The sequence below is a fragment of the Phytophthora infestans genome, genomic scaffold, assembly GCF_000142945.1.
Source record: "Phytophthora infestans T30-4 supercont1.11 genomic scaffold, whole genome shotgun sequence".
NCBI lineage: Eukaryota > Oomycota > Peronosporomycetes > Peronosporales > Peronosporaceae > Phytophthora > Phytophthora infestans.
In genome coordinates, this window is record NW_003303748.1 from 644,356 (window position 1) to 656,230 (window position 11,875).

Genomic DNA, 11,875 nt, shown 5'->3' on the forward strand with positions numbered 1-11,875 from the left:
ATTCTTGTTGCTTTCGCTTGGACCAACTTGTCTTAGCTGAACATGCTGCAACAGCTCGCCTTTTCTCGATGCCCATGAAGCATTAGTCGTCTCTCGGCTGCACTTTGGGGCATCCATTATTAGCTTGTCTGTCCCAACAGTAATGCTAAATATCACGTCGCATTATATTTCTAAAATTAATAAATTTGAAGTATTTTACTTTTAGTTTTTTTTTCAAAACGAACACAAATAATCAAAGGCCAAAGCAACGCCTCTAGTTAATACCTACATAAATTGCATATATTTCCATAGTATTGGAGCTCGAAGCTACTCGAACATCGATGATTCTACCGTGTTGGATTGTGATGATGTTGAGAGGGTCTTGTAAGCCGCATAGCCCGTTGCTTGATCCCTCGCGGCGTCCTGTGCCTCACACTGGGTAGCCATGCTCACACATTTTGCACAAAACGTAACTTTACGCTGAACTAATTGTCCATCCAACGTGATGAAGCTGATGCGTCTGCGGATCTTGCACGGATAGCAGACACAGCCGTAACAAAGCTTGCACGTGCTTCTCCCGAGACCCCGTATTTTCCCACGGGTCGTACGTTTGGTACACATCACACACTCTTCTAAATCTTTTGGCTGATCTTGGCGTACAAAGGCGAAATGTCGACGCTGCAACATCCACGATATCTTTTTCATCTGTCCACAATACACGTAGTTTGTGGCAGAAAGCAGAGCTTCTGCTGCCGTCGGAATCAGTAAAAAGCGCATAATATCACCTCCAGGATCCACTATCCCACTAGCAAAATTATCGATCACATTTTCCTCAACTTGCCGGAAGAATCCGAACACGGAAAGATTCCCGCGGATTTTATTCGGAAGCGGCTTTGTCTGCGGGAAATTGATGGAATGCAACAAGTGGTAGCCCACGCGGTCGCCGCTGGTAAAGTGCAGAATGCCGGTGGCTTCGGGAACGATATTACTTTCGAGTGCTTTTTTTAGGAAATCGAGTGCACCGTTAGTTTTTTGTTCGAAAGGTGTGAAACCGAGTGTCCCTTGTTCAACTTGAGGGAATGACCGAGTGCACTGCTGAGGTTAAGGCTTGAGCACGGAAGAAGATGCGTCAAGGCTCTGCCTTCATTAGTTTAGACGTAGCTAATGTAAGCTACATGTTGCAGCAACGATAAGCAGGCGTTCGTCCTACCACGAAACGTTGCGGGGGACAACGCAAAATCGCTGGTGCACTCTTCATTGATGCACCCGACTGCCGCACGTTTTCGATATCATCCCTGGAAAAGAAGTTGATGAAGAAACCGCACTATCCTTATGGCTGGCAGATAGCAAAGGATTTTGCCGTTGTCGTCAACGGAGAAGAGGAAGACATCAGCATGATTGGCACAATTCAAGCCTACTCAAGTCGGGGTGGTAGATATAGATGGCTTGTCGACTTCGAGGGAGGCAAGCAAGTCTTCCTAGAGTGCCAGGAATTGGTGCAGCTGATCGTAGAATCAAGACGTACTGGCCTCGATGTTACGAAGGGTGCTGCCGCCCACGCAAGCACACACGAATCGCATCCCCGCAGTGTCGACCGTGACGCCGACGACGATCAGGACTTGGACAGGTAAGACGATCAGGAGTGACAGTTGGCATTGAGCATGTGAGCGTAGGACTGGACTAGCGGAGCTCAGCGTACCTTGTGTAGGAAGTGAGCCAGGATCCAAGGCTCATTCATGTTTTCTTCTCACAAATACGTGTATTTTTCTCCTCTTACATCCTGGTGAGCTCTGCATCCGGCCCCAAGGACAGTGTAGTAAATTCAAACAAGCATGGACCGGACAAGACAAGTATAGAGCCGACGATATCGCCATGTGTTATCTGCACTCGTCATTCCGCCATTTCGTGGCAAAAATGTCTGCACTCGAAAACCCCTCACCGTGCACTCGAATACCATCCGCGCCCGTGGCTTCGATGTACACAAAATCGCGACATTTGACCAAATTTGCGGATTGGAGAGGGACATCGATGGTCATCCACTTCACTACAAGCGATCGAAAAGGCCCGTCTTCCGTTGGTACAACTACTGGACACAAAACAGCCGCACTGTCGAGATCATGCACATACGAGGCTTTAATCCGCATAACATCGAGCGTAGGATTCACGACACCAAACATGAGATCATCCATCTCTCCAACGAACGTTCCGACACTAGCATAACGGGTGATTCCTTTGCGGAGGTGTCCTCATCCCCAAGCTCCGTGCTACTTGGTGCGTTCTCCGGTTGCAGACCTTTGCGAGCCAATTCCTTCTGAGAGCGTTCAGTATAGATGTGGAGGTTGTCTTTCGACTTGACGTGTCCCCAACGCCGCTCGTCTACCTGGTGCTTGTCGACAAGAACGAACTTTTCGTATTTCTTGAAATAGTCTTGAACAAACCCGTCCACTAGTTCGATCAGTTGTTGGCGCTCTTCCTCGGATACGTTTACATCCGGATACGGATTCGCGCTGATGAATCTGTCCTTGGCCATTTCTGTTCTTTTGCCACGTGTGTCGGATTGGGGAGATCGACAACTGAGCCAGTCAATCCACCGGAGCGAAGGCCGATCGTCGGTACCGGTATTCGCAGCTGAATGTGGGGACGGCAACGATTCCCATCGTGTGATCAAGAGTTTGACGTGCGCTACACGATAGGATTCATGCAGTACTGAACGTCATACAAGTACAACGTATGGCGCTTTTCGCCGTAAACGACCGCCTTATCCAGATTTCCTAAGTTGAACGTGCCCGGGAAGTGCCCGGGTGATTGGGAGTTTGGACACGCGATGCACAGATGATAAACAGCAAGTTTCGCAGCTAATGTAGGCAACAAGTTGTTGAACAACGGACGAATAATTCCCCACCAGAAGGGAACAGATCTATGTAACGAATTCAACGAAACTTTGAATATCATACCTCAAACACACAAAATAGAGGCATAAATCAGTTTGATGTGCGACACATAAAAACAATACATGTGGTTTAACTAACAAGTTGTTTGTAGCAGCAAACGTCAACTTCAATTCGATCACACTCCTGCCACGCTGGCAGCACGCTCTCAGGGCTCTATTATGCGTGTACGTGTAGCTGCAAGTGGTATTTACTATGCCTCAAGCGATTTCTATTGTACGCTCCAGGCATGATTGGTAATAATGGTAAATTTTATCTCGTGCTTCATTATAGATCGCAGTTGGAACTTAAGAGAAGTTTATGCCACTTGCAAACTTACGGACGTTCCTGCCGATAGGTTCACGTACACACAATGCGTGGCCAGAAGCTGCAATGCAAAAAAACTTTACCGTGCAGCCTGCATGGCTGCACGGTAAAGTTTTTTTACAGTGTTACGATAGGCGCTTAATGAAGCAGACACAGGCAGGTGGGCACTCGGTTCGTCAGAATGAGAGAGCGCTTCAAATTTACTTTGCTGCGTTAGCTCAAACCCATAAACCTATTATTTATCATGGCACGAGATAGGGAGCCCGTCTGAGAGAAAATGTGACGAGGCGCATTGCCCATCTGGGCCCAAGTCGCACCATGTCACCCCGTGTCAGCGCATGACGGCCCATTTGATGACCATGTTGTGCCCGTTTCGACGAGAGGCAGTGACCAAAGTATACGCGCGAATAACGTATAGCCGCAAGAATTTAATCTGTGTCTGACACACAAAGTGACACACAGGATGCGTTTGAGGTACAACTTCCCTCTCAACGCCACACCCATGTACTCAAATAAACCTTTGTACTCATACGAATCTGACAATGTGCAGCCCGCCTGACACGATGTGTTATACAGACGATGTGTTATGCAGACACATCGTCAGCTGCGGACTGCATAGCTGGAAACACTTCGAGTTAAACGAACACTTTCATTCATAGCTATTATAACAATATTAACGAGCACTAAGAACTAGAATAGAAGTATGCATTGAAAGTTAGCTAGACAAGCTAGACACACATTGTCATGTACCTGTAGCGCAGGTACTGAATGCTCTTCTTGTCGAGACAACCCGGTGTGTCCGCCCCAGCGAATACCTCGAACGATAGCAGCACATATATGCCGCAGCTGTAGCTGTCGGTCTGGATCTCCAACTGAGGAGATATGTTGGATGCGGATCCTGTGCTTGTCGCGACCCGGGGCCATCAGTGAGAGATTATGAACAGCAGTGCGGAGGCCAATCCTGTACGACGACTCCATTGGATCGTACGTATACAAAATTCGAGCGCTCACATCGGACATGATCGCACACAAGTGGTTGCCGTGGGCATTCACTGGTATTATGACCTTCTCGAAGGATAGCCCGAGCAATAAATCGGCCAGTCTATCGTTGTCCAATGTCATTTTCGTTGGGGACTCGACTGTTATCAGATAGGAGCTCCCCACGACAATGGACGACTTCGTTCCAAAGAGTTTCTCCAACAGGTGTTGCATCGTCGTGTCACCCAAGCAGCCTTTAGCAGCGATCTCCAGCATTTCTGTCTACAGAAGATTTCATTATAGATGGTTAGAGGTGAGTGGACATAGTTCATGTCTGGTGTTCGTACCTCAGGTGCCAGCAACTGGGATCGTTCGACCTTGGCCTTCATGTCTGGATCCTCCTGAGTCTTAAACGCAGGGGGCATTGGGATGTCAAAGTTAATCGTCTGGCACCATCTGACCACTCTGTCTACAAGGTGAACCGTCTGGATGGAGATATGATATCTCTTCATTGTAGCAAGCGTGCTAGTTTTGAATACTCCTAGACCAGGTATTTCCACGACAACCCACACCGTCTGGGAACCGTTTTGGACAGTCTGGACCCGTCTGCAGGTTACAGAAACCTCGGTGCTCATCCGAGCCCATCTAAACCCAACTGACAAACAAACAAAAGCATTCGCCTTACCTGCGCACCGCACTTAATGCGCCGAGTCTCCTGTCGCGGGCGCTTTCCCTGACCGCGAGACTTGAACGTACCACCATGCTTACAGACCAGAGTCTTGTTGTAGTACCCTCATTCTTCCGGGATAGCCGGCGCTTTTGATCCGGCGGCCTTGATCTTGTTGTTTCTCTCCGCTACCTTGCTGTTCGTGCGAACGCGAAAACTCTGCGGCAAATACGCGAAAACAAACGTCAAATTGTGTGCCATAGTAAATTCCATGAGAAACACGACCATACCTGGTACGTTTGTTGCATGTACTCGTCCAGGTATGCGTGCAGTTCTTCCCACGAATCGAAGCGCGTCTGTCCCAACGGAGGGGCGAGGACACAGTCCGAGCTTTCCGACGACCCATGGCTTTGCGTGTCCACTTGACTGGACGTATCGGATGCGTGAGCTGTCGGATGATAGCGCCCATCCCTCGTCGCTGACGTTGCTCCCGCTGTCGCTCTGATTGTCGTCGCTTGCCGTCACGTGCGCCCTGCGCTTCTGCGCCGATCGCGGGCGGCGCTCCATTTTGGGCGCGGAAATCTTTCGAATGAAAGGGGGAGGCGGCGCAATGCCACTCAATCTCTTTTGAGGCACTCTTATTCGAGGCAATGTATACGTGAAGTATACAATACGCCCCGTACGGATAGCATCCAAATTGGGGATAGGGTTATGCAGAAAAGAACCATGCAGAAAGCCAGCTCTCAGACGGGCTCCCTAGTCACTCTCACTTATCATTAAACATAGTCGTCGTATTACATGTACATGAAAGGTCATGGAAACTGTTGGTGGTACTAACTTACGGTATATATTATATATCCATATATACCAAATTTTGGTCGATTGCTTCTTGCGTGACTTTATTGTCCTACCGCTGCTGCATCTCAGGGATGCTCAAGCATCCACGAGGAAGTTCCGAATGTTTTTTTTCTACTTAAAAAGTGTATTCCTGGATAGACTACGGCGCAGATAAAGCGTTGAGCTTCTCAACGTTGTTATGGGATCCAGACACCAACTTGTTATGGCCATCATGAATTGATGATATATACTACGTAGTACAATGGTGCTATTGTGGTTAAGACCGACCGGTGGAGATGCTCTTAGAGCATGTCCACCGGTCGGTCTTAACAACGGTTTTAAGCTAAAAGTGGCGCAGTTGAGACCCTGCCGAGTTTTAAGACGTCCACCGTTAAGTTCTAAAAGAGGTTTTAACTTCAGGGAGATCTATTGGATGCGACTCGAGTCTTAAAATAGGCACGTGTTGCTGCAACCGCCTGGAAGCCGTGAGACGGGACAAAAGTACCCGACCAACGCCCGACTGCACCGACGGGTACCCGACTAGTCAAAAGCCAGTTTGCCCACCCTTTTTTCGCGACAGCGTATATCCGGATAAAGGTATCTTAGCTAAGTCAAGCAAGCGGAGCATGCGAACTTCTATAAGTCTGTAAGAAGGTAAATGTATTATATTCAGTGAAGACACAAGCAACGATATCTATAGCGCAGATACATCAGCAGCTTCTTGTTCATTCACTGAGCCTCTACAAGTCTGAAAGAAGGTAGATGTATTATTTTTAGTGAAGACACAAGCAAAGATATCTATAGCGCAGATACATCAGCAGCTTCTTGTTCATCCACCCGAGTGGTGGCGCACCTGTGAACTGTTCAAATGCAAGCAAAATAAACAACCCGCAGTTGTAGTTGTCCAATTGGATCCCCAAGTGGGATTCGTACGCTTGCACTCGAAACCTTTCTCCCGTGGTTGTCGCTAGCATAGATGTAAGTCGTTCTGCTACCACTCGAACGCTGGCCACGTAGCTTGATTTCATTGGATCGTAGATATACACGATACGTTTTGCGATGTCGATCATAATAGCACACCAATGGTTCGAATTGCAGCTGATCGGTATGAGTACACACTCCCCAGTAATTGTCGACAGAATGCTTTCGACAGTCTCAGCATCCATTGAAATCTTCCTTCCCACAACCCACCCAAACAAATTTGGGGTTATCACCACCACTCGCGGGTTGTTTGAGTATAGTTTTTCCAAAACTAGGCTTAAGGTGGAATCGCTAAGATTTCCCCGTCCGACAAGATCTAATAGGTCAAACTAAAACAATTAAGTTATTATTGAGAGCTATCATAAAAATATGGTAGGTGTCTTACCTCATTTGACTGTAGACGCGTGTTTTTTAGGCCTTCCAGTAGTCGTTTATCTTCTTCCACGATGAACCACGGGTCGACCTCAGTCCCAAAATCAATAGTCGTAGCCCAGACAGTAGCTTTGTCAATATGAGCAATAGCATCCATCGCTCTGTGATAGTTCCTCATTGTAGTCAGTGCTCCAGCTGTAAACACACCAATACTTGGCACTTCAAGAAGTATATCCACCTCTCGGAGACCGTAGTTCTTCCCTTGGAAGGCCGATAACTTCTTGCTGCACTTACGCAGCATATCTTTAGGAAGAATTCGCGATATATCTTCGTCTCTTAGTACCGTCTTCTTCCGTGATAGTTTGCTTTTTTGGTGGGCGATTGGCTGCTTGGTTTGTTTTTCTTCAAAATAAAACAGCGGTATTGTCGGAGTGTCGTCTCTGCAGAATTGAATGTGTGGTCTTCATGTAATAGGGCGGAGAGCACCGATAAATCCAGCTTCATGTGATGCATGTTTGAATCGTGGTGAACTTTGGAAATTTCGCGATTCTTCTTGGCTTTCTTTGCGGATGCTTTCTGCTTTGGCCTACCACGCGGTCGGACTGGACTTGCAATTTCAAAATCATCCGTAGTTTCGACTGGCTCTGTAGTGTAGTGAGTATTTAACAGCTGTACAACTGCGATCGACTCTCTAGACTCAGTCGGTTGCATCTCGTCCGTAGTCGGGCATAGGTGAGGCACAGTCGGGGGCTGGTTTAACTCAGTCGAGGGAAGTGTTGGATTCCCCGGTGGTTCATCTGTCACAGTCATCGGTTCTGGCAACGTAGTTGAGACTTCCTCGAGCTCCGGTGGTTCGAACGCAATCGGGAACTCGTCAGACTCAGGCGGTGGTTGGTCGGGCTCCGGCGGGACCTCTTCAGCCTCGGGCGGGGGAGCATCAGATTGTAGCTGAGTCTGGACACACTGAGTGTCTGAAACTAGGCGATCATTTTCATGAAACTGTCGGTGCTTGAAAAGTTCAGCGACAGTATTCAACACTCGAAGAGCATCTCGGTACTCACGCATTCCCAGACTGCTCATTGTACTCGTGATAGCGCTTGCGACTTGGTTAGCTTCGCGGAACTTGCGATTAGCATTCCAAGCATTTGGCTCGGGTCTAACAATCCGTCGTATGCGAAAAGCCTTATCGGGTATGGTGGGAACTGTAAATGATGCTCGTAATGTTGACCGCAACCATCTCGGATGTAGCTGAGCCGGGATTATAGTCTCCTTCTTCAATGCCTTGCGCAAGTATAACACGTGTCTACAAGGAAGCAACCATGTACTCATGAACATACACGAACATCGCCAATTCCCCGTGTCCACATTGTACTCTTGATTGAGTTCGTCCAACGCATCGTCGTCGTGAGTCGTGTTCTTGATAAACATCACACCAGGAATTCTTTCAAAGAAACTGTATGTAGCACGCCCAACTGCATATGCGTACTGTTCAAAAATTAAATTGCAAGCGTGCTCGCCGGCTAGATTATATACGTACTGCAATTCTTTGTCGTATGGGGCGGGGTGGATAACGCCAATCTTGAACATTCGATTTACGAAATCTTTTTCTGCGAGCGATTGGTAGTACATCAAGGACTCTATACATTCGTCCAGCTGTATGAAAGAGTTCACGATGTCTTTAATTTGCTTCTACGAGGCCTCTAGACGATTGTTCGTGTTGTTTCCCAGCGTGACAGCGTTTTGGCGTTTGTAGGAGCACCATTTGCTTCTGCAATTATCCCAATTTCGTTTGAAATACGATTCGAAGGGATGCAGTCTCGCTTCTAGGTGATCCTCCTCCTCTTCATCTTCACGCTCAACCAGACCGGAACCGCAACCGACAGGCTCTACACGATGCCCGACTGCGTCTGCAGCGTGCCCGACTGAGTCGGTAGTGTGCCCGACTGGAGCACTATCTCGCTCGACGCCTCCCACAGTGATGACTTGGTGCATGTAACGTCGGTGCTTGTTGTATTCTCTCGCTTTTTGCATACACCAACAGGGAGACGATACCTCTCAACTGTTCTTTCTGCCACGGATTAAACCAGTACTCGTCGGCCTTGGCGATCTCCTCGGATAGGTACTTAATTACGTGAAACTGGCAGAGTAGAATCTTGACCCCAGGGAAAGCCGCCTCCAGCACACTCATTTCGGTAAAGTCCTTGTCAATGATGACACACTGCAGCCGCTTCGTAGCAGGATTGTTCAGTTTGAATTCTTCGATGGCTGCTTCCAGGGTTTCCTTCCGCTCATTCTGGACTAAGGCGTGCTGCACGTACTGCCCTTTACCAAAGGTGTCATGAATCATGAAGGAAAATACCTTGTACTTCGGTACGTTTGTTCCGTGTGTAGCATCGATAAGTAAGACCTCCGGAAAACGATCGTACAGATACCGCATGTGTTTTGTCTGCATTGTTATGCACGTAGCAATTTTCTGAAACAGCAAAAGGATTATAAGCGGTGGTATGAATAAATATCTGATCGATCATCGTGTACCTTGCTTTGTTGTGCCTCTACAAAAATTCTGCCCACGTTGCCGTCTTCTCCACAGAAATCCATCATCCACGCTTTCAAACGTTGGGCACTAGTTGTTGATTGGGTTGATTGATTCTTCAGCTTTCGTACCAGATTGTGTACATCCCTTATCGTCGGTGAACAGTCGGAATTCTCAGTAATAAACTGGTGAATGCTCTTCTTTCCTGCACCGGCCTTTTGTAGAACCCCCACGGTTTGCAGAACACTCTCCCCAACTGCTGTTCGGTTAATTGGGTAGTTTTGATACGTTGTCGAATCAACCAAGTGATTATGGGTCGTTCTCATCTTCGTAATACATACAACAAACTTGTGAGCTGATTTATCCACTTCTCGAACGCAGGCATTAATCTAAAAGACATTACAACGTTAGTGTGCTTGTATTATCCGCCAGCACCCGCCAGCACACACTAGGACCCGCCTGTATCTGCCAGCACCCGCCAGCACCCACCAGCACCCGCCAGCACCCGCCAGTGGATGGCTTACCTGTGTAGGACACTCGATCGAGCGAGACGCTTGACGTGCTCTCTTGCCCTTCCCACGCGGCTTGAGCTTTCCGGCGTGGGTGCACACCAGCGTCTTGGCGTACCGTTCCCATGTCTCCGGAATAGGTGTAGATTTTGAGCCCGTACGCTGGATAACGGCGTTTCTTTCGCCAACCTTCTTGTTTGTTCGAAGTCTGAACACCTGGATATCAATAGGCTTGTTAGAGAAGGTCATATACTAAGCAGACCAAATACACCTTACCTGGTACGTTTCCGCTTGGTATGTGCGGATGTACGTGTCGAACGCATCCCACGACTCGAAGACGGTGCGGCCAGGAAGGGGAGGAGTCGAATGCTGAGGATGAAGGTCTTCCGAGCGGCTTGATTTGTCTGAATGCTCCGTCGAACTCGACGTCGTGCCTAGCGCGAACTCGCTTCCGTCACTAACGCTGTTCTCGTCATCTACGTTGTAATCGCTGTCACTGTCCGATTCAGGGGGCACACGTTTCCGCGCCGACCGTCGCATTCGCTCCGCCGGGTTCATTGGCTTCCGTCGATCGGGGGAGGGGGGGGAATGCGTAATGAGTGGTTTGCATACACGTATGCATACACGTATACGTCGTTCGGATAGCTGGGAGGTCTGGAGCGATTTGAGACAAGAGCGTTCGTAGAGCGTCCATTTTTTCAAATCCTGAAGAGTCTCCACAGGCGGGGGTTCCAACCACTCTCCTTAAAATAAGACTCGACTTATAGCGTCGCGATGTAATCAAATTTCTATCTACCGAAAGATCGCATTGTGCAAAATGGGGAAGGGCCGCGAGTGGAGCGATGAAGACACCGTTCAGCTCTGTTTGTCGTGGCTAGAGACGTCTGAAGATCCGATAACAGGTACTGGTTAGAAGAAAGATACTTTCTACAGCCGAGTGTACCAGCATTGGCTGGAGCACAAGAATCCCGACACGGATGTGCGACAACGATGTACTCAAACAGTTCTCGACGCATGCGGAAACGGCGACGAAATGCCTCTATACATCAAAGCAGAGTTGCTGTTATAGTGAATACAATACAGCAGCGCACGTACGGGCATCGTAGGTAGGATCTTCCCCAAAATAGTCCTTCATCAGCCGTTCTCCCCACTGAGCCCTCTCTCGGTTCTTGTTGGCGTGTTTCCCTCGGTCTGAGCCGCCATGCTTGCGCTTAGGTATCTGCTGCATGTTAGCTATAAGGATGCTGGCATAAAACTCGTCGTCGGAGTCATCTTCCACGAGAGAAAACATACCCGGATTCCACCCAAGGAATCCTGTCTGTGCGTTTGGCAGTCTGGTCACAAATTGCAGCTTGGTATTGGCAGAAACTATAGGTTAAAACCTCCCTTAAGTCTCCCCGTTGGAGACTATTGTTGAGCTCGAGTCTTATTTTCTAATTTGGGGTTTCAAAGTCTCATTTAAGACTTAGGTTAAGTCCCGACCGGTGGAGATGCTCTAATCGATTCAATTGTCGCTGCGATACAAAGTCAATTTTTATCGTATTGAAGTCCATTTACCAGTACGCACACTTAAGTACTTCAACATTAGGATTCTAGATACCGCCGCCTGGTACATGTACTTTGACAAGAAGAAAGGCACCTAATCAAGTGGGAGTGTACTGTACAGTACCACGTGGCGAGGTCGACAGTGTCGACCTCGCCACTGTAAACCTCTACTGTACATGTACTGTAGTCTCGCTCGTTTTTTTTTTACAAACCATTATAT

The 11,875-nt window shown here is 48.2% G+C and overlaps 1 protein-coding gene across 1 annotated transcript; it reads right to left on the minus strand.

Moving 5' to 3' along the window:
* Nucleotides 1–306: 306 nt before the first annotated feature.
* PITG_07425 (uncharacterized protein) lies at nucleotides 307–756 on the minus strand (the record flags this gene model as incomplete). The annotated part of the gene is made up of 1 exon (XM_002904406.1): nucleotides 307–756. The coding sequence occupies one exon, from the start codon at nucleotides 754–756 to the stop codon at nucleotides 307–309; it is 450 nt and encodes a 149-aa protein (XP_002904452.1).
* Nucleotides 757–11,875: the final 11,119 nt, after the last annotated feature.